Below are 26589 nucleotides of genomic sequence, written 5' to 3' on the forward strand. Positions count from 1 at the left end.
TATTGTACAGAAATTATGTTCAAAAGATGGAGCATCCCAGCATTCTTCTGTGGGTTCTCTCATTTTACTAGGATTGCTATCTTTAATTGCAGACATGTCGCGGCCATGTGTACTGAATGGAGGTGACCTTTACAATGTAAGTAGATAAAATGTTCAAGGACTGTTTGGATTTTTCCAGCACAAAATTTTCCTAAAGCTAAATTTGCTTCAAAAGATTGATAACTTATATGTTGAGTCATTTAATTGTTATATTTCCAGATCACACAGTAATGACTTTCCAGGAGATTAAGCTTTCATTTAGCTTTTCTTTTTTAAAAATTGTTCTAATATTCAAGGTGAGTAATAAAGAAAAAACCAAAGCAGCCTTTCAGGTAAAAATTAATATTTGAAAGCAGAGTTGGACAAATGATCTGCAGACTGCCAATATAAGCATTAAAAACATCTTAAAACAACATCCTCAAAAAAAGATTGAACAGAATTTACATGGGGGTTTTTTTATATAGCGTAATTAACAAACAAATCAGAGATTATGGAAAATGTTTAATGCAGCAAGGACAAGAAGGTGGAAGAATCATTGCAGCAAGACCCAGTTTTCATCGACACATGATAAAATCAAAACAAGCAATTACTTTGGGAGACTTTTGTCAAGCGCAAAAGTAAAGGTATACAATCAGCAAAATGCCAAAAGCATTCACATTAAATATGACATTTTATAGGTATTTACTGTTTGAAACTGAACACAGGCCACTGCAAACAGCAGAATGCTTCTTTTATTTGTGCTTTACTCTCTCAGAAGTCCACCCTAGTGCATAAAATACATTAGAGGTTTATCGATTCTCACAAACAGTCGTAATGACTCTTGCATCAATGACTGATTTGCTGTTATCTGCTGTCTGGTGCAGAGAACTATTGATTTGGTAGAGGTAACAGCATTTGCCACTACTTGTCAGGACTCTGAACTCTGAAATCACTTATAGTTCTGGGAAAACGTAGTAACATGCTCTGTGACAAAAGCAGTCGTCTTTGTTGGCATATCATGTGAACTTTAGAATCTAAGTAGAATATGTTGCTCTCAGCTGCCCTGTCCTGCTGCTGCTCACCATCTCATTTGCTAAAGACAAGATTATTTCATCAGCATTTTGAAACGTCTGTCATTATCACCCTTCTCCCACAAGGTTTTAAATTGGCAGTAAAGAAACAGTATGTCATAATTCACTGTGATACAAATCTATGCCACACAGATTCAAGAGTGTACTTACAGATGATGGCAATGAAGTTATTTACACTGACTTTCTGGTGATCATCCTTTACACTGCAGCTTTTTCCAGAGTGGAATATTAAAAAATAATAATAATAAATAAATAACTGGCTCAAATATATACATGCACTCCCAATAATATTTAAATACATCTGTTTTTAGCAAGCTGTAGAGAAACGTAATGCGTTTAGTACAAACAGGAAGCTTCATGGAGGGTTAAGACCAAAGCTTAGCTATCTGTCGGAGCAATCAAGCTAAGGTTGACACTAAGTAGGACACAATTTAGTGCTCCAACGAGATATTGAGTCTAGTAACAACATTATTAAAACCCGCTAACATTTAGTTTCTAGCCATGACCCTGTTTAAAATATGTGGAGTAAATTTAAACAAAGTGGCTGTCTCTGGAAACCAGCCAGTTTAAATGAAAAGGTGTCCTACTCAGCCAGAATTCAAATTGCTTCTTTGCAACGTGTATGAGTATGAGTCGTATGAGTTGGAGTTTACGTATAATTTTGACTGTCCAAACTTCTGTACCTAATTCTTGTTTTGAAGAGGCACTAAAGTTGCTTGTTCTGTTATCAAAAGGTTAAAATGTATCATTAACAGACCAAAATTAACAAGGAACTGTAACCTCTCACTGGCCCGACGTCTGGACAAATAACTTGTTTAAACTGGCAACTCACAAAATGTTACACTTCCACAAGCTTCTTTAATTTCAGAAAGTGAAACTGATTGAATGTATCTGTGTGCATTCGTCCCACTGTTCAGCTGTTGCTCTTTGCATTGACTGAAAAGCCTCAGTCACTATTACCTGAAATGCTTGTTTTCATGCATGTTTCCTGTAGAGATATTTCTGGATCTAAACTCTAACATTACTGGCTGAACAACTTCAAAATTTCCCGGTATAGCCACTCCTCTGTTACGCTGCACGCATGCACTGTTTCTTTAAACTGTGCGGCAAATGTCTTTAAACCTTCCTCTCGACTATTTATCAATTGTCGCTTCAAACGGCAATTAGACGTCTAGGTTTAGTCTATTAGTTTGGATTTTACAAAAATGTATCATCTGTGTAAATTTTCTGGGGCAACATATGTGTTTCTTGATATTATGAATTATTGAAAGAGTCTTCTGTGAACACTTGGCAACATCTTTAAGTCTTCCGCACAAAAATCAAAACCTCTTGAGGAAATATTTTGTGGTGATACAGGAAACAACCACAGGTTGTTAATATTATAAAGCTTAGTAAAGTAACTCATCACTTAGACTTTGTTTTTTGGACACACAAAAAAACTTTCTCCAGATACCTCTGTACAGTTGCCTTATTTGAACCAAACAAAAATCCCAGAATTAGGAAATAGTGTGAATACTCTCATTGCATAAATTAAATGGGAGTACGGCGCAAATGTGCAGCCCTAATTTCTCCATAGCTTTTCTTTGTGATACCAGATTCTCTTGTATTTTTTCTTTGCTATATAAAAAATATGTTCCTTTCGTGTTTGTGTTTGTGTCCTGAACCAGTTCATTTAATACTTAAGTCAATATATATCAGAACTATCTTTTATTGCAACTATGAGGCGAGTCTTTCAAGTATTTCTCTAGCAGCTTTGCACCACCTAGAAAAAATATATTTACTGAGATTAAGTTACACACAGATGAACTTTGTTTACTCAGTATATGATTTCTAGGTCAATTGGTGAAGATCTCATTTAAGGTGGACTGAATCTAAATGTACACCACACTGCTCATGTTTTTATAAATGATGTTGACATCCATCTGTAACAGATAATAAGTCTTTGATACACTGTTTATTTTTGTTTTCATGTTTTCCCACTTACAAAAGTTGGAGAGGTGGCAATTTTTTTTCACGAGTTCACCTCAACTTTGAGAGACAGAATCTACAAAAAAAGAAAAGAAAATCCATCCCACCTTACAGTTAAATAATGGTTTTAGTTTGATTATGCCATTACCTCTCATTTAAACAACTTTTTATTTAACTGGAAATGATGTTAAAGATTACACAGGTTTACATGCACAACACGGTTTATTGCACCTATAAACTAATTCCCAGGGAGTTATTAGCTAGCAACATTGCATGCAGAAGATGATCAGCTGAAGGATGATAATTCATTTAATTAATAACACCCCTTACAGACGCATCTTCTTTGCTTTAGGTTTAGGCTGTTCCACTTCAGCTTTTTTTTTTTTTTTTTTTTCAGGACATGCTCTGTGGTAAGTTTTGGCTTAAATGTCCTTGGGAGTCCCTTTTACTGTGCCAAATAACAATAATAATAGCTTATAAATGTGAAATTATAAGTTTCTCTTTTTAAATAGAATTAAACTTTTTGATTATAATGTAATATAGTGAAATGCATCTGTAATTAGACCATTCCTTACTTATAAATCTGACCTAGAAATACATAAAGCTGGAATAGATCAGGAACAAATGATCGAACGAGTCTAAAAAATAAACCTAAAAGGTTTTTAATTTATTTTTTTAAGAGAAAGTATTATGTTTGAATAATAATGAAATACGGTGTATGTTTTGATGAAGCATCATCACGTCCTCACAGCGGCTGTGTTTTCTTCCCGGCTGCAGTGTTTCGTGGAGCCTACTTTTCACTTCCAGGTGCAGCCTGCTGCGGTCCAGTCACATTTCAACACGAACTGCTTTCGGCCCCATAAATGCGCATGCGCACTGCAGTTGACCCCTCCGGTTTTCTGCGTGCACTGCCACGTTAGTAGCGGTAGACACAAAAATACCAGCTACTCTCCCAACCCTAAACAAGAAAACAAAAACTCACAAATTGATACGAATTTATCTACTAACTCGCAACCAATTGCGTCTGCAGCTTTCGTCTCTGTATTTAAGAAGAAAACTCGACGGTAACTATGTTTAAGTTTTGGCTGCTGTGTACACTGGCCGTTGCCAGCAGGGCTGACATCGCAGAAGAAGATGATGTCTTGGTGCTGAAGAAAAGTAACTTCGACGAGGCTCTCCTGGCTCATCCCAACCTCTTGGTTGAGTTCTGTAAGTATCCCAGGCTGCTAACTGACACTAGCTGCACTTTTCGCTGTTAAGGTTAGCGTTAAACTTCCAGGTTTTAGGTTGCAGGTAGGAACCGCTAACACACAAGACGCATATGTTTTGATAAATTCTGCATCAGTTAGCTTACTTGGCTAACTACTTTTTAAACTTTTTTAGGGGAAAAAAACTAGACATTGCATTTCAGACGGTATGTTTTCTTTCTTTTGCAGGCGTTCTGGTTGAATTTGACAAGCTAGCAAAAAAAATATACCAAAAATGTTAGCATTTTTTTGGTAATGGGTAAAATTAAATGCTAAATTAATTTAAGCAATTGATCCTTGTTGAGATAAACTTTGTTCCTGGGATATTCTGGTTGGCTGCCTCTTTATTATGATCGCCTTGAGTTAATGAGAAAAGAGCTGTAAGTTTCGATTGTCATCTGTGGCTTCGCACAAGTACTTTCATATTTCGTTAACCCCTTTATGGGACATAAACACCCCAGTTAAATAAGTGAGAACATGGTTGAATCTGCGTTGAACCAGATCAGTTCTTGAATGCTTGCACCAAATCTTGACGGGCCATCCGGGCCCATCCCGCTACACTTTTGTCAGATTGTTGGGACCTGCTCCGTGGATTGTGTGACAGCAGTGTGGACCAGTCAAACGGTGCCGTGGGCCGACACCGACCAATGAGCACCGGGTGAGAAGTAGATTAAATGCCCACGTACATCCTCAGCTGGGCGGGGATCACGGGTTGTGTGCAGCTAGGTTGACGTGTACTTTACAAAAGTTCATGTACGCGTGCACGTTTACGTTGACTGGACTCGGACAAGGAAGTTTTGCTCACTGACAAGTGATGCAAGGCTTTCGACTTAATTAGACGTGTCACTTCTGATGGGCCTGCCATCTGGTTGGAATGTGCAAAGATGGCCTCTAAAGGATACTTTTGAACCAATCATAGGTTGTTTATCCATCCTTTGTCTCTTTACTTTCAATAATCTTTTGAGTAAAGTTCAAACATGGTTTAAATTAACTGGAATAGTAGATTCACTTTACAGCAAGAGTCTGACCTGAATTAACCTGCAGCATATGATTAAGACGGAGTAGATGCCCTTTAGTAATTCCTCACTGGAAAGTTTTAAATGTGTTGTGTATGAATTTCTTTAACCAGGAATGTAAAAAAAATATGTAAATATTTCTGCCTCACTAAAAGCATGTCTATGTGGAAACTAAAGTACAACACTGGTGGAGAGGAGGAAGTGTCAGTAAAATGCAGGATTCATACAGTTTGGATACTGAACACGTTTATGAAAAGATAAGTCATTATTGCCTGTGCTCCTAAAACATGTTTTATCCTGAGGTGAAAATTAGCACGACTTTTAATAAAAAAAGAGAGGTTAGTTTACTAGAATTGATATTTGCCTAATGTATCATTTCTGCTTGATTTTTGTTACAAGGAATCTCATCAGGAAAAGAGATCTTACTTTTTGCAAATTGAATCCATGTAAGGGAGGAACCTCATTACAATGTATCATTGTGTAGTGTTCTGTGCAAATAAATATTGCATAGAAAAATTAGACAAGCTGGCTTTTCTGCTTAAAAACACATTTTCTCTAATCAGTTAACGTTCTTGCCTCTTGTTTGTAAAATGATTTAAAATTGTACTCGCCTGACATCCATATGCATCTGAGATGAAACGTTGCCCTTCATTCTTCAGAATCGACAGAAATTCCTTCTGTCAGCTCCAGCACTCACAAGATTTCTTTCTGGTCGTTAAAAAAACATTAAACAGTGAAACTTTCCTTAAATGTGTGGCAGCAAGACAATGCGTCAAAGTTTATTTACTTATGCAGCGCGTGTACAGTTTATTTTGTTTTTAAATCAAAACTCTGTTTAGATACTTTTATCTTTCTCTGCTGTATCACTCCCAATATTGTTGAATTCTCCTGAATCAAGATGATCTGTGACTCCCACTTTGTCCTTCTGCTCATATTTTGCTGCAACGACCCATGAAATCCTCTTGATTGCGCTCCACAGATGCACCATGGTGTGGCCACTGCAAGGCCCTGGCTCCAGAGTACGCCAAAGCTGCCGGCCTGCTGAAGGCCGAGGGCTCAGAAATCCGCCTCGGCAAAGTGGACGCCACCGAAGAAAGCGAGCTAGCTCAGGAGTACGGCGTTCGGGGGTACCCCACCATCAAGTTCTTCAAGGGTGGAGAGAAGGAGTCTCCCAAGGAGTACTCTGGTGAGTGATGCAGTCACTGGGAACCTACTCATCCATCTCGACCTGGTATTTGTAGATGATCTGTCTGGATTTTTAACTGGTTGCCGATTTTACAGTAATTTGTCTTGATCACTACTTGAATAATTTCAGCAGCGATAACATGTCGTGATTTTAGATGATCTCTTCTCGGAACAAGAAGTGTTGTGCTTTAAAATGATCTGAAAATATGATCATGAATGGTTCAAAGCCAGGCCTGCAGACTCTGTTCACTCTGGCAATTTGACCCGCACAACAGCATCAAAAAGTAATTCGACCAATCGGAGCGCAGGGGGGCCGGGCTTCCTCAGCACGTTCCCCTCATGCTGCAGCTGAGTCGGGGCAGACCTATGTGCATTTCTTCACGTCGTCTCTTCGGCCGGCTCGCGTCTGACTCCTTTAGGAAAGGGAGGGGAGGGAGAAGCTTGGAAGTGGTTTTGTGGAAGTGACTACTGTGGGTTGGACCTAGTCTTTTTGACTCAACCGCCTCCCACATGCAGCTCAACCAGGACCGCCAAGGCACTGTATCTGAGAAATTGCTTCTTTGTTGCAGCGCCCGTTTTGTTCACCAGTGTGATATCTAAATTTAGATTAATAACATCAGTTTTATAAATTCCTTGCCCCACTTTTTTTTTGTTTTCTCCCTCATCAAAACCCTGAACAGTTTGGGGGTGAAAACGATTTTCAAAAACAATCAGCCCCATTTTTTTAAACATGAAATGAAGGTTCATTTAAATTTTGGGTTGAAAACAAACTTCACTTCCGCTTGAAGCACTTTGAAGTTTTTGCTAGAAATTGCAGAAGTTTCTTCTGTCGTTTTCACTGTCAAAGCCGCTGAAGCGTTCTCACAAGCACTCGCATGGTTCCATCTTTCAGTTTACCCACATTAGAAACTCCATCTGTCTGAGCCAGCTTCTTGCACACTTATTGATGGTCTCTTTATTTTTTGGCAGCTGGCAGGCAGGCAGATGACATCGTCAACTGGCTGAAGAAGCGCACAGGGCCTGCTGTCGCCACCCTGACTGAGGTCACTGCAGCAGAGTCCTTGATTGCTGACAATGAGGTGGCAGTCATTGGATTCTTTAAGGTGAGTCTCCAGAACAGACGTATTTGGGCCCAATCTTCCTTTTAAGCCCATCATAAGGCCCATAATACAGGTTAAGCCTCCATCTTTAAGACTTGCACAAAACTTACTGAATGCTACTGTTTTCTTTGTTTACAGGATGCTGAGTCTGCTGATGCCAAAGCCTTGGAAAAAGCAGCTGAAGCCATGGATGACGTTCCCTTCGCCATGACCTCCAGTGACGAAATTTACTCAAAGTTTGAGGTGTCCAAAGATGGCGTCATCCTCTTCAAAAAGGTGACTTTCTACTTGGAGAGATTTAAAATTGAGCGGTGCATTAGGCCATTTGATCTGATTTTGCAAAATGTCTAAGATGCAGCTTCTAAAGTGTTTGAGGTCGAGTTGAGGTCTACTGAATGTAGGTTATCTTTTTTGCTTATGTAATGGAGGCATGTGAATTGGTGATCCAGCCACTGACGGCGCCTTGCTGGCGTTTGATCTACACCTTCAGGAATTTGATGCTTCAGACGAAGTGTCAAATATCTGTTGCTAATCCTAGTTCCTCTGAGGTCATTCAACGTCTTGGATGTTGGGTTATGTTGCTTGACCCAACTAATGAATGACTTGGTGGTATTGAGCTGTTCACTGTATTAGGGAATGGTCTGCCTTTCCAAGCACCACTCTATATTGACTAAGGAATTTATTGACTTAAATGCCATATCCTTTTATCAGGATAAAAGGATATCAGAGTTTCGTTATTTTGGAGTTGCTTAGTCATTAAACCTTAAACTGGTGTAATGACCACTGATCATTTCAGTCTGACTTTTGTGTTGTAGGTGTAAAGTGACAGACTTGCCATGTTAAAAGTGGCTCCAGTTTTTAAGATGACAAACTTAAATCTTTAAGACCATGAAGCCATCTGGAGATTTGGTGGAAATTAAAAAAAAAAAAAAAAACTTGTACACTGCACACATGTAGAATGTTTCATTTGTATTGCTCTTTTTTTTGGTAGGGATGAGATGTTGGTAATCAAGAAAATCGGTGAATAGTTTCCTTTCTCACTCTTGCATGACTTTCTCACTTTGCTTTAATTGTAGCTGTACACTGCACATAGTGCACTTGTTCTGATATGCTGGGCCTTGAAGTCCTTTTATGAGCAGAACAATCAACTTGTGTGAGATTGTGATTTGTCAGATTGGGTCAAAGTACAAAGGATCAGTTACGGAAATGAAGTAATCAAATGTCCGTTTTTTTCAAATGCTTTTAAAAAAAAAACTTTTTGTCTTAAGCTTTTTGGCTCATGATTCTATTTTTTATGAATACTTTTCATTTGGTCTATCTATAAAATATCTTGCAGAGCACACAAGTTTTCAATGTTATGAAAAGATACCTAAGTTTAGCATTACAATGTCCACCTCCAACCAGGACATTTTACGGTGAGCTCTGGCTGATCATAATTTGAATGAAAGGCTGTGACAAAGTGTATTTAGGAAATTGAGCTGCACTCTACAGGTGAGGCTCAAATTTCAAATATTGTGACAATTTTTGAACTTTCAATTCAGAAGGCAAAACCCATATTAAAGATTACACTGTGAAGTATTTCAAACCTTTATTTTGATTATGGCTTAACTTTCGATTATAGGGCTGATGATGATTTCTCATGTTAGGACTTGCACCGGTGCTTCCACTTTCTGCCGCTGCTGAGCAGCCAGAGGTTCATGCTGGTAAACTTACTTTAATCCGAAGGTTGCAGTTGGTGAACCCTCCTAAAGTAGGGGATCAGCTCAATAAACAGCCGGTGGATTTTAGCTTGTTTATTGCAACTGGGATTTGGTTTTAGGTTTCAGTGCTTAGAAGGTTATCCTCTGCTATTGTGTGCCAGCAAGAGCCACTTGGCAGAGAGCTACAGCTGCTATTCTTGATGCCCAATAAACGGCCTGTTTGGTCTGCAGAGAGTTGGATGATTTTAGAGCAGTTTGCTGGTTCACAGGCAGATTAGGTGGGACACCAGGTGGTCAATATTTGCGTCTAAGTGTTTCCATGTTTTCTTGACAGTTCGATGAAGGTCGCAATACCTTCGATGGAGAGCTGACGAAGGAGAAGCTCTTGGCTTTTGTTAAGGCCAACCAGCTGCCGCTGGTCATTGAGTTCACAGAGCAGGTAAAATTAAACCAAGACGGTTCTCCCTTCATACTATTGATACACTTTTAATGTATTAATACGTTCATCTTTCCCTATTGCAGACTGCCCCAAAAATCTTTGGCGGAGACATAAAGTCCCACATCCTCATGTTCCTGCCCAAAGCGGCTTCTGACTTCCAGGACAAAATGGACCACTTTAAGAAAGCTGCTGAGGGATTCAAGGGTCAGGTAGGTCAACCCTCAGGACAACCAAGTGATGTTACTGAAAGTTACAGAATCGACCGCGTTGAACCGTTTACATAAAGCAACAGATTTAGTTTGAATATGCAGTAAATCGCAATACCTGGTTTTTAACCTTCAGTGTCTTTTAAAATTCAGATCATAAATTTAAAAACCTCATATTCGGGTCTTAAATGCATTCAGGTTTTCTTTTCGTTCTAGCTCAGAAAATGTATTAAGTTGCCTCTTGGACATTTACTTGGATAAATGCACTATAAGCCTGCATCCTGTGTAATTTAATGCTGCTGAGCAATTTGGTTAACAAAACCACCAGCCGAAGGTTAGCAGATGCTATCGGAGGGAGTTGAATTTGTCTGCTTTACCTGTGAAGCAAATTTTCTCAAAGCAGGGCTATTGTAGTTTATTTGGGTAGTTAATAATAAAAATGTCTTTGTTTTACTATAAAAAAACAATATACACCTGAAGCTGGGGTGATGGTTGAATTTAATTTTAAGTTAAATGACGGTTGTTATTTAAATCTTTATTAGGCTTGGCTTAAATTTTATCTTGATTTGTGTGGCTCTTAAATAGGCAAATGATGCAACAGCCTTGTCTTGCTGCTAGGTGATCTCGACTTGTATAAAATTTGAGCCTCTTTATGAGAACCTGCATTCATTTAATCTCATGGGTAACCTTCATGAAATAACTTGTCGTATTACTTGGACCTTTTAAAAACATTAAGCTATTGTAAGTTTTCCATGGAAAAAGTCGGGCGTTTATCTCCCAACTCTGTGTCCAGATCCTGTTCATCTTCATCGACAGCGACATCGATGACAACCAGCGCATCCTGGAGTTTTTCGGCCTGAAGAAAGAGGACTGCCCCGCCATCCGCCTCATCACGCTGGAGGACGAGATGACCAAGTACAAGCCTGAGAGCAGCGACATCACGGCAGCGAGCATCATTGAGTTCTGCACGCTGTTCGTCGAGGGCAAACTAAAGGTGAAGCCCTGAGAGGCTGCTTGTAGCAGCAGCAGCAGCAGTGGCTATAGATAGTTTACCATCCAAAGGCTCATTTTAACTGTTATAAATATGTAGCATAGTGTGAACAATTTTAGCCACACTGTATGCACCACCTCTTATTTTATTTTTGTTGGAGTTGTATTCTAGTTGGTGCCAAAATGCAGCCAGAACTAACTGCTGCCTATTTTTCTTTCCTTAACTGTTTCCAGGCCCACCTCATGAGCCAGGACATCCCTGAAGACTGGGACAAGACCCCCGTCAAGGTCCTGGTGGGCAAAAACTTCGAGGAGGTTGCATTCAACCCTACTAAGAACGTCTTTGTTGAATTCTGTAAGAAATCATTTTACTTTTTTTTTTTTTTTTAGCCTTTTATTTTTAGTTTTTTATTATTAAAGCTTAATTCCTCAAAGGCAAATGACCAGACATCCATCTTCAGTCTGAAACTTTAATTCTTTGTAAGCCTGTCTCGAATATCTAAGAGTTGACTTCAGGTGCTCTTTGTGCCCCGTCAGCTCCACTTCCTGCCAGGCTCTAATGCTGCAAAGATAAATATAGCGGCAGGAGTATTTTATACCCATCCCAGTCCAAATGGGTTTTATTTTTGGGATCGTTTTCCACGTCTGGCTGTTGAAACGCAGCTGATGGCCAGTAAGGCACAGCCGGGGAAAAGCTTATATTTTCTGACTGGTGATGAACAGGTGGAAAATTTCTGGCAGTCAGAGTGAAGTTGAGGTTTTCACTTTACAGCACATTTAGAACCTAAATTAACATGCAGAAAGTGTAAAAAGTGTAAACTTGGGGTTTCTCTTGATCTGCTACATTCAATACTGCAGTAATATTAAAATTGATGCTAAAAAAAACATGGCGCTGCGTTCCAGATGCTCCTTGGTGTGGGCACTGCAAACAGCTGGCTCCCATCTGGGAGCAGCTGGGAGAGAAGTACAAAGACAGCAGTGACATCATCGTGGCCAAGATGGACTCCACGGCCAACGAGATCGAAGAGGTCAAAGTCCACAGCTTCCCTACGCTAAAGTTCTTCCCTGCAGGAGAGGGTCGCGAGGTAATCCTTCCATAACTTGCATGAAATCAGAACAGACTGTTTCTACAAGCACAAATTACTTTTTAAAATATAGATGAACTGCTGGTGGTTGTATCCACATGGACCACAAAATGCCTTTGCTAAAGACAAAAGGCTGTGCTGCAATGAAACATGAAAAGTTAAGTGGAAGAAAAAAGCCTAACTATACTGTACCATACGCTGACAGTTCTGTTACTAAAAAAAATTTGCTTTAAATGTTTAATTTGTGACACACCTGTAGCTCCTCAGCCTGTTGAGTTCTGCTGAAGCCGTTTATTTACTCACTTATAAAAATCTGGTGTAAACGATGGGGAAACATCTGCAGCGTCCTGCACAGTGAGCCAGAAGGCCAAGGCTGGAAGCCCTCATGTTGTAATGCAACTGTCTCCTTTTATGTTGTGCAGTGGAGCAAAGTGTTTAAGAAGTTTTATAGCATCGGAAATCTAAGGAAGGTTCTATAAAACACGTTAATGTATAATTTACAGTTGTCTGATGAACATCTAGCCAAATGTAATGAAATTTTAAACTTTTAGCCACATGGCTTCTTGTTTCCATTGCATTCTTTGACCTGATTAATGTGCTTTTACTACTTGTGGTCAACAGGTGATTGATTATAATGGAGAGAGAACGCTGGAGGGCTTCACAAAGTTCCTGGAGAGCGGCGGTAAAGATGGAGGCGCTCCTGCAGGAGACGACGACATCGATACAGATGTGAGTTTGTGAGCTGACTAAAGCCGACCCTGAGTCCTGAGCTCCAGGGTTGCAGCTTCATGAGAAATAGTTGATAGAAAATGTTCGACCTTTTAATTTAAAAACAAAACCTACCCTTTGTTTTTGCACTTGACTAAATGGATTAAGGTGGCTAGTTTAGCCTCTAGCTACAGTTGCTTAATTGACATTTTACATTTTTAGTTTTAAAGTTTCATGTAAACGGTTAAATAAGGGAAGGCTGGTGCATAAACTTAGCAAAAATCCATGTCTTCCCAGTTTTTTCACTTTGAAATATCTTTTCATACAATCAGTGAATGTATATAAATGTAGATTGTCTGCATTAGTTTAAACCAAATGTATATTTTCACATATCTGCAGTATCAGGGTGGAAGTTAAAGAACCAAAAGACAAAAAATTACATCTTGTGACTCTTTAGAAGTTGGCAACCTTTAAACTTTACTGTCAACTTCATTGCTGCAGCTTACTTGGTTAGAGATGCAGACTAAAGTTTCCTTCGTGCCACAGTGGGACAGTCGCATAAACATTTGTGTGGGTCTGGGGGTTCCTCCATATTAACACCTGCCTGTCTCACAATGAGCCCACCTCATCTCACATTAGACATCTGAGGTCTAATTGCAGCTGTCTGGTCAGCTGTCACTGGGCTTTCTGTGGACACCTGAGCCTCCTGTTGGAGCTGCACGTGCCTCTTCAGCTTGAACTACAATGGTTGGCGTTTGCCATAAATGTTTTGAAATTCTGTTGCTGCAATTTCTTTTCACTTTAGTCACTTCCCCACAAATTCCTAATCATTATAGCATGTACTGCCTTAAGCATTTAGACTTTTAGACCATTTCATTGCACAAACATTATGCAGTTTTCGGGATCTGTGAATGATTGCTTTATTGCCTCAAAATGCTGTAGTGCAGGAATGAATAAGTCAAATTTTCTCTAAATTCCTTTTGAAGTTGCTCTATAAGGGTTTGAACCTTCACTTCAGGCAACTACTATATTTAAACAGGCACGTGTTTGCATAAAGTTGCCAGTGTTCTGACCACTGTTGTTCACACTCAGGACTTGGAAGATGTGGATGACTCGGATGGCGAGGACGGCGGCGACGACGATGACGGACACGACGAGTTGTAAGAGCTGCAGGAAGAGAGAGAGAGAGAGAAGGCGAGAGGAGACCCACCCCAACCGTTCCAACCAGTCACCACCACCTTTGCTTCCTCGTGGACCTTCCCTGTCCTGTGAACATTAACAGTCCACCTTAAACTGTCCTTCAGTAAAGCTAGCCTGAGAACCAACCAGTCTGACCATCCACGGCTGGTTCGGCAGTTTTTTTTGGTGTTCACCATCTAAATCTTTAATTTGGCACGTTCTGCCCAGACTGGTCTCATTCCTCCTGCAGGATCCTTGGGACAGTGACCCCCAATGCCTCTACACAAGGCTCCTCATCACAGCCTTGTATAGTTTTGACCAAATGATTTAAGAACAAAAAAATAGCACTGATGTCCAGTTTTTGAAATACTAATTTTCCTAACAGGTTTATGACTCCCATCTGTAAAATGACAAAATGGTTTGAACTGAATGAAATGATCTGCAAGCTGAAGGTTTGGGGGCTGCCAGTGTTCTCCCTCTTATAGAAATCCAGAGGACCATTGGGTTTTGTAAGGACTGTCTCAGGGGACAAGGGGCCATCCTTAATTTTTTTTAATTTTATTTTTTTATATATTTTTTTAAGTAAACTCGGTGTAGCACACACAAAACCCCTCCCCCTCACATCTGTAGCCGAGACCAGTCATTTTCTATCTTCCAGCAGGGGGTTGGGTGCCATTTCTTCATTCCCACATATTTCAGTTCTTTCTCCTCATGTCAGCATATCTATTGACTTATTTTTGCCTAACAGGAACAGTTAACGTTTGAGTAAAATCTCTTATTTAATTGCATTCACATCGGAGGTATTTGTTTTTATTTTTTATTTTTAATTTAGGACTTATTCTTATTGTACCATCGTGCCCAACTGTTGCCGGGCGGTTGGCCCTTTTGGGGCCGAGGTGGCCCTTACTCACCCTCTCAGACCTGTAGGGTGACCAGAGCCGGTTCTGATGGGTCGCACTGCATTCACGCCTAATTTGAGATTCACTGTGGTTACTGAAGCAGACAGATTGGTGCAGTTTGTATCTGAAGTGGGGAGGGAACAGGTGCACAGCCCCACCCCTTACCCACACTGCAGTCTCCTGCTTCTCTTTTGGCTCTACTCGGCACCCATAGTTGCCATGGTGCCGTGTGGAGAATGTTTGCTTGTCTGAGAGAATATAAACATGTCTGTTTGGGCATAAAGGGGGTTGAGTAGAGTGGGGGACGGGTGTGTTTTTCAACCAGCATTGGGATGGGGGGGGGACTAACAAAACCATTCCATCATATTCAAATTAATGTGGAAAATGTGAAATGGTGGCCAATAAAAAAAGAAAAATGGAAATGTGTGGATTTGTGGTGTTTTTGCACTGAAGTCATGAAATGCCACTGCATGTAGTTCTGATTCTGAAATGCATATATAAAGATTTAATTCATTTGAGATTTGGTAATTTAACCCTCATCTAGTCAAATCTATTTTCTGTAATCTTAAGTAGCTGCAAGTCTTCGAGGCTATTATTGTACACCAACATTACACACATTTAAAGCTGATTTTCAATAATTAAAAGGAAAAAAAAATAGTAAAACTACTCCAGATGTTCTGGCTAAGACTATAGTAAGATTGACTTCACTTGTCCAGAAGACTGTAATTGAAATCCTTCAAAAGGCCAATATATTTGGATATATATCAAAAAACTGAGTATGAAAAATAACTGGTAGAGAAGAGGGGTGTAAGAGATGGGCATACGTCTCCATCTCTTGTACAATCCCAAATTTTGACTGGGATTTGCTTCTCAAGGCTGAGGCTAAAATTAAATTGCATAACATCAGTGAAAATGATACAAAATTCCATCTTTTTTTTTTGATGCCGTCCCATATATTCTGAGTTTTAGTTGAGTTTGATAATCCAGCACAGTTGTGCCATGACTTAAATGAGGTATTAATGTCGGGGAAAACATTAAAATGCTCTTGTAGTTGGCTGCTCTGGTTCTGGCCTTGATCAAATTCATGGGGTCAACACCAGATGATGTGGCTTCTTAAATTACTGTGAAACTTCAAACTTGACCTCCAGCAAACCTGTTACTCTCTCAATTCTTCCTTCACTCTGAAATGGGGACCTTCATTTCTAAATAAAATGTACTTTTAATCTAAAACGAGGACTTTGGACCACCAAGCCATCTGGTATTTTTCTCCTGGGTCCAAATAAGAATTCTGACATCTCAGATTTAGGCAACAATTTAGCTGCAACTGAAACAAAGTTGTTTAAAAAGAGCTTTGGTAAAGCAGACGCTAAATTAAGTGTGCAGATATATCAAGATACTTTGCATGCACAATTTGGCATAGTTAGATTTTGTTCTCAGAATTAGATGGCAAAGCTCCCAGAATTAAAATAGGAACAATGTCTTGGATGTATCTGGTGGTTTTTGAAGGCTGCAGTTCATGAATCTCTTACAAATTTTGACCAGGATTTGTTCCCAATCCTGTCAGGGCTAAGGCTAACCCAGGCTATTAACTTCAACCACACTTTTTCCTTCCACTTAAACCTAACTTATCCCTGGACTTGTATACAAGTCTCACTTTCATTTGGAGCAGTATGGGCCTGTATGCAATGACAAGTGACCCACATACAATCATCCATAACCCTTAATCAGTACATCGTTATGTTGGTAAATAATGGAAAGTCCAGTGTTTTACCAAAGTAAAGGAGGTAATTATGAACATACCAAACTTTGCTCTGTAACAACTAAAACTTTAATCTATATAATTCATTTTCTGAAATGCTTTAACTCTTATTCAATGCTGATTCCCAACAAGTAAACAGCAGGATGAAGCAAAACAATCTAGAAATTATCATCTGCCGTGTCACACCCTATAACGGTAATCAAACCTGTTTATCAGTTCACTTTACCATCAACAGCCCCTCATGGGGACTTCACCTCACCCGATCCTGCCTGGTGTTTACTAGAAACCTCCAGCCTCCTACCTTCCTGTCAGCTGAAGGGGTGTCACTGATTTATTTAAGTGGACAACACCAAGAAATGTGATGTTGACCCAGGTCCAGGAGGTTACTGGCTGTTATGTGTGTTGATGTAAGCTGTCTGAAGAGGCTTGTGACTGGTCAGAGGGAGGGAACTGGTTTGAGCCCACTCATCTTCCAAATCTTGCAGCTGATCTTAAAATAGGCCGGCAGGGAGAATAAAAGAGCCACGGAGGAAGCTGCACCCTCAGAGGAGAGGTTGATCCAAGAGAGAGAGACACCCCCTAAAGGGACTTACTTAAAGCTTTTGCAAGTTCTTCTGCAACAAGACTCCAGGATGAAGTACTACCGATGCCCCGTGTCCCAGACCCTGGGAATCAAAGCTTACAGCCAGCGCTGCAGCCTTCCAGTCACCTGCAAGAGCGCAGCCTCCCTGAAGCCGGTCCGGAGCGTCCACTTCCCCAACGACGTCGTTTTCCAGGACTGCGTCAGGCACGGCGAGCTGGAGAGGATCGGACGTTTCATCAGGGCCAGCAGGGTCAAACTGGACACCATTTACCACTCTGGTGAGGGGCCTTTTCAGGATTGTGAGCTTTGCAATCAGGCAAAAATTTAAAATACTAAAAGAGCTCTCTCTCTCAAAAGGAATGGCAGCCATCCACGAGGCAGTCCTGACCGGGAATCTGGAGTGCGTGCAGCTGCTGGTGCACTACGGAGCAGATATCCACCAGAGAGACGAGGAGGGGTGGACCCCGCTGCACATGGCATGCAGCGACGGCTTCCCACACATCGCAAGGTGAGCGTCCACACCGGTTCATTTAGAGACTCTGCAGCAAGAGCAGGGAACTCTGGGTATCATTATGTCATAATTACAGTCAGTGCTGCACGATACGTATGAAGCGCTACTGAATATGGAATGAATCCACAATATATTTCAGATAAATTGTACACTACAGCTCTCATTAAAGTTGTTTGCCATCAGTGTGTGGATTCTCTTATGAGCTGTGCTGCAAAAATACAAAATCTTACCAACTACTTTTGGTGTAGTTTCTAGTTTAAATATCTTTGCACACTTGAAATAAGACAAAACTGACTTTCAAGTAACTTCTCATATAGGAGGTTGTTTTAAGTCAATAGTTCCTTAAAATTGATTTTAAAAAAAATAGGTACTAATTATGCAAAATAATCTGCCAAGTTCTTTTTCACCAACATCAAATAATTGATTTGAAACAAGCTCCTATTTTTTTTTGCTGAAAAGTTACTTGTCAGATTCTAAGATACAGGGACTCAGGGCTTTCCACTGCGCAGACATCTCACCTTCACTGACCTGGAGTGTGTCTGGTTTCCCCTTCAGCTACCTGCTGTCGCTGGGCGCCGACCCGGAGCTGGAGAACGAGTGCGGCGAGAAGCCGGCTGACCTCATCGACCCGGTCAACAAGGAGCTGCTGAGGCTCTTTGGGCTGGCGGTCAACGACTGAAGACCCCAGATGTCCCTTGAGCTCCACAGTCGTCCAAAAGCTGCTGCAGGTTGTTCTGAACGTTCTTCGTCGGTGAGCGGAGAAAGCCGCATCAGTCCAGGTTCCTGGTTTTTGAGCTGCCACAGATCCGGGAGGGGATGGACGCCGGGTGGACGAAGGGCCGGCCGGCAGAGCCGACGGACTCGTCTGACTGGACTGTTTTACTCCAGCAGCACCAACCTGCTGCGTCCTCTCCGCGCCTCAGACCTTTTTATAACTTAGCTTTTTTATATATATCGTTATCTGAATGTGCAGGAATGTTCGACTTTGTGAAACAAAGCTGCTGCACTTTTTAGTTCCATTTCTAAGTTTACTGTCATGTTTATGTTTTTAGCCTTTACCAGCAAGTTTGTTGTTGTGTTTTGATCATTTTTAACTAATTGTACTGTTCATTAACTTGTTTGCCCTTTTTTACTTGTTTAAATAAAGTTAATTAATTCCTGACGTCTTTGCTTTGCGCTGCAGTGAACATTAAGGTTAAACTGAACAGATTTTAAAAAGTTATTTAGCGGAAAAGAGAATCAGACGTTTAAGCTAAATACATTTTTTTAGATGTTAAACCAACAGAGCAACTCTAACATCACGTTAAAGTTAATGTTCCGTTTCCAATGAAACACCATGAATTATAATGGATCAAGGTTCTTCGTTAGTCTTACATCAACACATATAGGTTAATCTAAACATAAGAACATTTATTTCAGTAATTCAATTCAAAAAGTGAAACTCGAATGCAGGTGCATCCAGAGTATTCCATATTTTGTGTTACAGCCTTATTCCATATTGATTTCAATAAACAACTTAGAAATCACAAATACTCAAAATCACAAGTGCGTAAGTATTTTGTTTATGTAAAGTTCCATGAGGTAACATGTTGTTAATTGGTGCTATTTAAATAAACCTAACTGAATTAATTTTATTTTCCAGCAGCATTTGGCCGTTGGATCAATGTCAGTGGTGTTACTGTGACTGAACGTATTGTCGAGAGGTAGAGTCACCAGACCGAGCAATGCAGACGAGCTGTTACCATAGCAACACGCTTTCAACACGCACGGGTGCAGTAATTCATGCAAACGGAGATCCAACAAAGTATTACATCCTTTTTTTATTGGCCTTTTATAAAATTCTGAGAAACACAATTTCTAGTTTTCATCAGCTATAAGGCAATTTAATCAAAATTTGCATAAACACACACTTGAAATATGTCACTGAGAAATATCCCTGTGAGTGGATTGAATCTAAAAAAAAAAATGCTTCACTTTAATTAAATTACATATTTTGATTTTTCAAATCATGAAATATTTAAAACTAGCCAATGCATACAAGCTAGGTCAAACTAAACTCCAAACATCCATCACAGGTCTGTAGGGTTTGTTGTTTTTAAGTCTTTAAAAGCTGTTTCATTGGTTTTGCTCCAGATTTTTCATTCTCTTTCTTCTGATTCTGCCCTCTCTCTCTCTGTCCGCTGTGGAGCCAGTGGGTTGAAAGGTGAGCAGTGTGGGCGAGATTTGTTCACCTGAGCCTTACTTACACCTGGACTGGTGACAGACGGAGAACGGCTGAGAGGGGGGCTGCTGGTCTGCCAGGTGTCTCAATAGACTGCCAAAAAAAAAAAAAAAAAAAAAGAGTCACCACTGTACCAAACTATATTCAAAGTGCATGAGATAGAAAACTTGAGTTAAATTGTACCTTTTGTAATTGCACTAAAAGTCTCAAAAAGTGTGTTGCTACAAAACCAGGTTTAAAAGTAAAGAAAACATGAACAATGTTTACATCATCCTCCACATTAATTAAGCACCACTGGGAAAGATGTGTAAAATATCTTAAAATAAATGTACATTCTATTACAGCACCCAAAAAAAAAAACCCAAAGAAAAATAAAAAAAGGAACTAAAAATAAATAAAAAAAAAAAATCCAACAATTTGATTACATTTAGGATTTTTTTTTTTTCATAATCACCCCTGACAATTTTATACATATTTTTCCCATTTACAATTGTTTTTACACTGATCAGTGTGTTAATTAATATTATTTATTACATAATATTAGTATTGTGTTAATCTTCATATCTACAGTAATACAATAAAAGTTTAAGAACAACTAGAACTACACAATCGAGGATGAACGAGGAGACAGATTTATTTCACAAGCATACAGTTTGGAGGACGCAAGAATCAACGTCTTTGTTTTTGTGGTAGGGAGCCATGTTCAGGGCAGCGCTTCAACACTGCCCCCTTGTGGATGAAATGAGAGTTACAGCCTTACATGGTGAAGCACCTTGTTTTCAGCTTCATTCGTCAAAAATCTAGTTCCTTCTTCAAACTGGGCCAAGTTCTAGTTTGGAATAACTGGGTTTCTCAATGGCGCCCTCATCAGTTACTACGACTTCTCTAATGTTTTACGTCTATTCTTTTTGCCCTCTCCTTTTCATCTTCTAAAATCAAGTTTAATCAATATACTGTTAAATACGACAACGTTTTGCCCAGAGTACATAAATAACTTGGTGTACCTGACTGGTCTCTGCTCTGACCGGAGCCCTTTTGTTCTCCGTCCTCTGGGTACGGCCTCAGCTGCACAAAGAGGGACTTCAGGACTGAAGGTGCTGAAGTGTCTACACAAGAGCGCAAAATGAATATTTGGAAGAAAAAAAAACACAATCTGTTCATATTGTAGTTTTTTACTACAGTCACAAACTTCAATGGGACTTTATTGGACAGACCAAAACAAAGGACTGTAGGGGGATGGGGAGATTTACACGTTTTTATTAAAACTTGTCATTCATTTGTTCTCCAAGGTGCACAAAAGCTGGTTATAAACTGGTAAAGCATACTCATGTGTTACAGGAAGGCCCAGTCAAAGTACAAACCCCTGAACCTAAAGTGAGAATGTGTGGCAAGACTGATGTTCTCCACCCAATCCTGATTTAGATAAAGAAATCCCAAAACACGTGCAGCAGTGATTGCAGAAAAACTATGTTGTCCTACAATTTATTGCATTTGGGTAAAATTCAGACAGGTGGACTTGAATGTACTCATTTGGTGAAATTGCACTGGATTTTATTTGAGGATATCAGAGTAAAAGGAAGAAAACAGATACGTTTGGATGTTGAAACCATGAATCGTTTTTTTCCTCACTTTCAAACTGAACCGCTTTGGGTTGGTCTGCCATAAGACCCAATATGATACATTAAAGTTTGAAAAGAATATATATTAAAAAAAAAAAAAAAAAACACTGAAGAATCTTTTACCTTTTGGGGATGAAACGTTAGGCCGGTTCTGATTCGTCCGACTTGAAGACGACGGCTCACAAGCGGAGCCAGATAAAATGCTGCAAACTGCAGCTGACGGCGGTTTCACAGCATCGTTTTCAGTTTTGCAGCTCTGGGAGGATATAGAAGACATTCGCCTGTGATGCATTCTAAGCTGGGATGGGAAGCACCTTCGATCACAGTCTCTCTGTTTGGACTCCGCCGTTTGAGTCTTTGAGCTTGGAAAAGAAGGTGAATTCTCACCGAGAGGGGAAGCAAAAAGGCTGCAGAAGGGCAAGGAGGGTATCTGGACATCCGCAGACCGCTGAGGTCTCACAGCTGCAGTCAAAGAGTTTGATCCTGGTGTGACACTGTCAGGGAGCGGGCTTGCAAAAAGGCTACTGAACGATCTTTTCACGGTTTTATTACTTTCAGATGAAAAATCTCCCCGATTTGCTGTGTCGCTGCTGGATTTTATGGAGTTTTTAGAAGAATGATGTTCTAGTGTTGCAGGTCGGGCATCTGAATGTTTCCTTTTGAAGCTTGGGAGAATATTAGAGAGTTCAAAGTGATGAACTGAAGCATCACCCGCTTCTCTTCTTTTATTACATCTAATTACAGGTTCGTTTGGAACAGCACCTCTTCCTTTGGAGAGAGCTGGCTTCGGAGGCTTCACAAGATACGCCTGTCCTGTAGAGATTTCACTGGGTTTAGTTCCTGCCAGCGAATCCTCAATTTCTCTGCTTCTGGAAGACGCAAACATCTCTGGATGATGCAACAACTTTTGTTTGATGCAAGTTTTCTGCCCCTCCATCTCGTTCCCAGATGCATAAGAGAGAACTGGTAGGGAGTCTGGAGTCGGGCGTTTTTTTACTTCGAGACACGACAAGCTCTCTGGCAATGTTTGTCGACATCCATTCTCTATAATTCTGAGAGATGAACGTGGCTCCTCTTTTCTAAAAGGAGGAGCTTGGATTTTTTCTGAAATGACATGAGGTGCGTAACATACGGTCCGCTCTCTAGGACGATCAGGTGTTTGGCTGTTAGAGGAATTGTCTGCAGATTTACAGGAGCTGAAGACAGCTTCAGCTGAGTCGGGGGCTTTGGGTTGGTTTGGATGAGGTCTATCAGAAGAAGTTCGAGGGTGAGACGCAGATGAAGAATCCTGACTTGCGGGAGTTTTAGAGAAACTCAAGAAAGTTCTGGACAGCTGAGGTCCAAGTACGGCTTCCACCGAGTAGCAGACTGGCTCCTGTTGGCTCTGAGTGTTTGGTGAAGAGCTGGGAGGCTGGTCAGCGTCTGACGCACACTGTTCTGTTACATCAGGTTGCTCGAGGGATTCCTTCTCAGCGTCCGTGCTGTTGTAAAAGCTTGGCCTGGAAAATGAAAACGGATACAAGTTCAACCTGAATGAAAACCCTCACTGTGCGGTTCCATGAAAAGCCGTCTAAAAGCCACAAACTTTAACTTATTTTAATTTATACACCACCAGTCAGTGGCAGAAAGTGGCACACAGCTGTGAAATAAGAAAATAGCAAATGGTTTCTTTTTATTTTATTTTTTTTGCAAACGTATAAAGTATTCACTTAGCATTATCCTGCCACCTCTGTGTTTGACCATATGGTGCGAAATATTAAGTGTTGCATCACACAGAGCATTTTTGCATTCATCTGATCTGACCAGACCACCTTCTTCCAAGTGTTTGTCGTCTCCTTTTACATTTTCTGATTTCTGAAACCATTTCTGAAATTTTAATCAACTCAGTATTCATTTACTATTTCCTGGTGTTCATGTCATGACTTTTAAATCTCGTGTTTTAACACCTGAGAGGTTGTGAGATCAAATCTGGGTTCTTGTTTTCTTCAGCAGGTTTGGTCTCCTGTGCGTCCGCCTGCTGTTCTGACGACTCCTCTTTATTTGTCTTTGTAAGTTGGTAAAAGGCTCTTTCTTGTTCCATGGCCTGCACAGGGAAGACATTAACCTCACTTAGATGTTACAGCACAAAGAAATGCACTTTAATGCTCTGGATTCCCTAAACAGCAACAGCACCAACCTCCTCCAACAGTTTTTCAGTGACGTCGTTGAGCGGCTCATGGGAGAATCTGCAGTTTCCTTCTTGCAAACAGTTTCCTTTCTTGTGGAAAAACTTGCACGGAAACGACTGTGCTGCCAAGTAAAGGAAAACAAGGAAACCGTCCTGCCATTTCTGACAGTGATCTGTGCGATCAAACAAGAAAAAGGTAAAAGGATATCATGCATGTAAGGGCAGCTCTGCCCGTTGATGCAGAATCCTCTGATGTAATATTTGCAGCCTTCTTTTATGATGTCGTTGTAACCTTGAAAATGCTCCAGCTGGCATTGATCTGCCTGCAAAACAAAAAGGAATAAACAAAAAAAAACAAAAGTAAACAAAATAAAGACAAGTAAAGCGTGAGAATCAGGTATTTTTTTGATCCTGTAACTTGTTAGGTTTTTACGGAGCAGACCTTAATGCATCGTCCGGAGAGAAAATGTCGACACACTAAACGCCCGTCCACCAACAGGGCGTTCTGGTCCTTAAACTCCTGGGTCATGAATTTTGGTCTCTCCTAAATGAGATCAAAGATGAGATGACCAACCAAATTTCTCATATTTTCTCTGAGCATATCACTGTCCACCTTTGTTCACCTCCTTTATTGGTCTTGGGCCTCTATCATCATGATGCTGATTCTTCCCCTTCTTCTTCTTCTTCTTCCCTCGATTCATTTTCTTTTTCTTGCCGGAATAAGTTTGATAGTTCTGACCGCTGCCGTTCTGCCTGAGGTTATAAGTGGAGTTAAAGCTGTGGTTGTATTTCTGGGCTGGAGAAGAGCGCTCACTCTCTATGACCTGCTCCTGGCAGGGTTTGCTCCGGGAGGTAAAGTTGTCTTTGGACTGGAACTGATGAAATCTCTTTTATAAAAACGGATAAAAATAAAAATAAAAATATTACACAGTAAATGCAAAGGAAATTTAGAAACATATTTTGCTAATTAACTTGATAACAGGTTCATAACCTGCTCACCTCATAACATTTGCACATAACTTTCTTCAGGCATGTCTGGACTGACTTATTCTGAGTTAATAATGTCTGATAATGTTGATGCAGTCTGAACATTGTGGTATAAAAGTAAACCCTGGTTTAATTTAGAGTTTTATCATATCAGAATCCAATAAAAAAATGCCAAATGGCCTCACATTTAACTACTAAGTGATTTGGTAAATGGGGGAGATCAGGGATGACACAATAACCAGGTATAGTGGTTAAAAACAGGCTCTTCCATATCCATGCTTCACAGTTGGTGCAGTGCTGATATATTAGTTTGCATCAGTCGAAAGCACACTGTGGTATTTTTTGCAAAAGAGACTAAAAGTCTACAAATGACTGAAGCATACTATGGCACATTTACACAAATAAACCCACGGCTTTAAATTATTGTAGAGGTATTACATTTTGGAGACAATCTCTAAAGAAAATGGGTTTTCTCCTTTCAATCAGGAGTTTTAACATACAAACATACAAAGTGATGAAAGTTGCGCTCAAATGTTTTGCTACAGATGTACATATTACAAAATAAACAAGTTTAAATAAGCTGTTAGATTAAAAACATGTAAATGATTAGGAAAAATGTACAAAAATACACAAAAACTTCGATCAGATACAGTAGCTAATTATTTATTTAGTTTTCTGCAACACTCAGTATCACTTGTCTTTTTATGGTTGACAAACTACATCTAAAGTTGACTTTAACGGATCTTAGTAAACTGACAAGTAACTTTAAATGTTTTAAGTAGTTCACCTTCTTGTACGAGCCGGGAATCTCCCACTGCGTTTTCCTTTTCCTCCCTCTCGAGCCATTCTCCGTTCTGTTGCTATGAAACACAGAGCATGCGCACAGATGCAGAGAACGCACTACCATTGCTTTATTCCATTTTACTCCATGACAATCAGCCGTTTTACCTGAATGTGATGTCAGATTCACCTGGGCTCCCCGCATCTTCAGTCATAGCAGACAGTCCAGAGAATAAGTTAGCAAAAGCCATTTTTTTTCCTCACGTGTCAGAACAAACTTCCCCAGCAGGAGCGTAACGCTGTAAAATGTCCCTCAGAAACACTACCTTAGTCTGACTGGGGTTGAAATATGAGCATTTATCACCTGCCCTCTCCAGATACTTCCATGCGCTTAACTTATGGTCATAAACAAACATAGAGCTAATGAAATTGGTCGCGTACCTTCCTCAAGCGGATGTTTTCTTCTTTTTAAAGACATCGGTACTCAGTTTACTGGTGTTTTATCGCCGCCTTTTGGCCCGGAGTGTTAATCAGGGGAAACCACATTTTAAAACAACAGATCTAAAATGCCAAAGTTACAGTAGAATATTCATTGGGAAAAAAAATCAATATTTTCTGAAGAAATACTGCACATAACTGTGTCTTTAGCTAGGTTTTAAATGATAAGTTCTTCTTTGGTTGTACAGGAGTTGGACTCACTGATTTAACCTCTGGGCAAAGGCCTTGGAAATGGACTGTGACCTCTGGAGCAAAGAGATGTACCATCCAGTAACTGAGCAATGAGTCCTATAAAGACAATTCAGCTTAAAATACTGATCCACTTAAGATTGTGTGACTCAAAAAAGAGACTGTTAAAAGTTTTTATCCCCTGAAGAATGTATTCCAGGTTTTGGGTTCAATCAAAATGTAACTCACAGTCCTAAATTCCAATTAAATCCAAGTTTTACATTTAATTCAGCCACACTTTATGTGAACAGATAAAGTGTGAATCTGAAACAGGACAGGGGAAGCTGATGTGCAACATGAATTAATTCTAAACAAACAATAAAGTTAACCAAAGAGTTTGTTTTAACAAGAAAGACATAAAGATAATTATTCTGTTTAACAGGAGTATCAGTCTTGACAAATTTG

General features: G+C 40.0%; 3 protein-coding genes across 3 annotated transcripts; 2 read left to right on the plus strand and 1 right to left on the minus strand.

Moving 5' to 3' along the window:
• Positions 1 to 3934: 3934 nt before the first annotated feature.
• On the plus strand, positions 3935 to 15253 carry p4hb (prolyl 4-hydroxylase, beta polypeptide). Its single transcript, XM_014993699.2, has 11 exons — positions 3935 to 4286; positions 6320 to 6526; positions 7495 to 7628; positions 7764 to 7901; positions 9660 to 9764; positions 9848 to 9973; positions 10764 to 10964; positions 11195 to 11315; positions 11864 to 12045; positions 12667 to 12774; positions 13846 to 15253. Exons 1-11 carry the CDS (start codon positions 4148 to 4150, stop codon positions 13915 to 13917), a joined length of 1533 nt encoding a protein of 510 aa, XP_014849185.1. The 5' UTR covers positions 3935 to 4147; the 3' UTR covers positions 13918 to 15253.
• A 1733-nt stretch (positions 15254 to 16986) lies between these two features.
• ppp1r27b (protein phosphatase 1, regulatory subunit 27b) lies at positions 16987 to 18846 on the plus strand. Its single transcript, XM_014993687.2, has 3 exons — positions 16987 to 17451; positions 17531 to 17681; positions 18240 to 18846. The coding sequence occupies exons 1-3, from the start codon at positions 17223 to 17225 to the stop codon at positions 18361 to 18363; spliced, it is 504 nt and encodes a 167-aa protein (XP_014849173.2). The 5' UTR covers positions 16987 to 17222; the 3' UTR covers positions 18364 to 18846.
• A 640-nt stretch (positions 18847 to 19486) lies between these two features.
• Positions 19487 to 25938, minus strand: LOC106921798 (uncharacterized). Its single transcript, XM_088003760.1, has 10 exons — positions 25627 to 25938; positions 25466 to 25538; positions 24315 to 24578; positions 24134 to 24235; positions 23899 to 24014; positions 23701 to 23809; positions 23471 to 23607; positions 21648 to 23023; positions 20910 to 21011; positions 19487 to 19998 (listed from the first exon to the last, which is right to left on the minus strand). The coding sequence occupies exons 1-10, from the start codon at positions 25707 to 25709 to the stop codon at positions 19991 to 19993; spliced, it is 2370 nt and encodes a 789-aa protein (XP_087859886.1). The 5' UTR covers positions 25710 to 25938; the 3' UTR covers positions 19487 to 19990.
• Between the last annotated feature and the right edge of the window lie 651 nt (positions 25939 to 26589).

The sequence above is a fragment of the Poecilia mexicana genome, unplaced genomic scaffold (genome assembly GCF_051168715.1).
Source record: "Poecilia mexicana isolate PSO_F unplaced genomic scaffold, ASM5116871v1 scaffold_1, whole genome shotgun sequence".
Lineage (NCBI taxonomy): Eukaryota > Metazoa > Chordata > Actinopteri > Cyprinodontiformes > Poeciliidae > Poecilia > Poecilia mexicana.

Excerpts from the sequence above, each read along its gene's own strand:
- p4hb (XM_014993699.2), top strand. The coding sequence starts at position 4,148 with ATGTTTAAGTTTTGGCTGCTGTGTACACTGGCCGTTGCCAGCAGGGCT. Across the intron at positions 9,974-10,763 it reads CTGAGGGATTCAAGGGTCAG|ATCCTGTTCATCTTCATCGA; the intron begins GTAGGTCAACCC and ends CTCTGTGTCCAG. Across the intron at positions 10,965-11,194 it reads TCGTCGAGGGCAAACTAAAG|GCCCACCTCATGAGCCAGGA; the intron begins GTGAAGCCCTGA and ends AACTGTTTCCAG.
- ppp1r27b (XM_014993687.2), top strand. The coding sequence starts at position 17,223 with ATGAAGTACTACCGATGCCCCGTGTCCCAGACCCTGGGAATCAAAGCT. Across the intron at positions 17,452-17,530 it reads GGACACCATTTACCACTCTG|GAATGGCAGCCATCCACGAG; the intron begins GTGAGGGGCCTT and ends CTCTCTCAAAAG. Across the intron at positions 17,682-18,239 it reads GGCTTCCCACACATCGCAAG|CTACCTGCTGTCGCTGGGCG; the intron begins GTGAGCGTCCAC and ends TTTCCCCTTCAG.
- LOC106921798 (XM_088003760.1), bottom strand. The coding sequence starts at position 25,709 with ATGGCTTTTGCTAACTTATTCTCTGGACTGTCTGCTATGACTGAAGAT. Across the intron at positions 23,024-23,470 it reads TTGATCTCACAACCTCTCAG|GCCAAGCTTTTACAACAGCA; the intron begins GTGTTAAAACAC and ends TTCATTTTCCAG. Across the intron at positions 21,012-21,647 it reads TAACGTTTCATCCCCAAAAG|ACACTTCAGCACCTTCAGTC; the intron begins GTAAAAGATTCT and ends GCTCTTGTGTAG.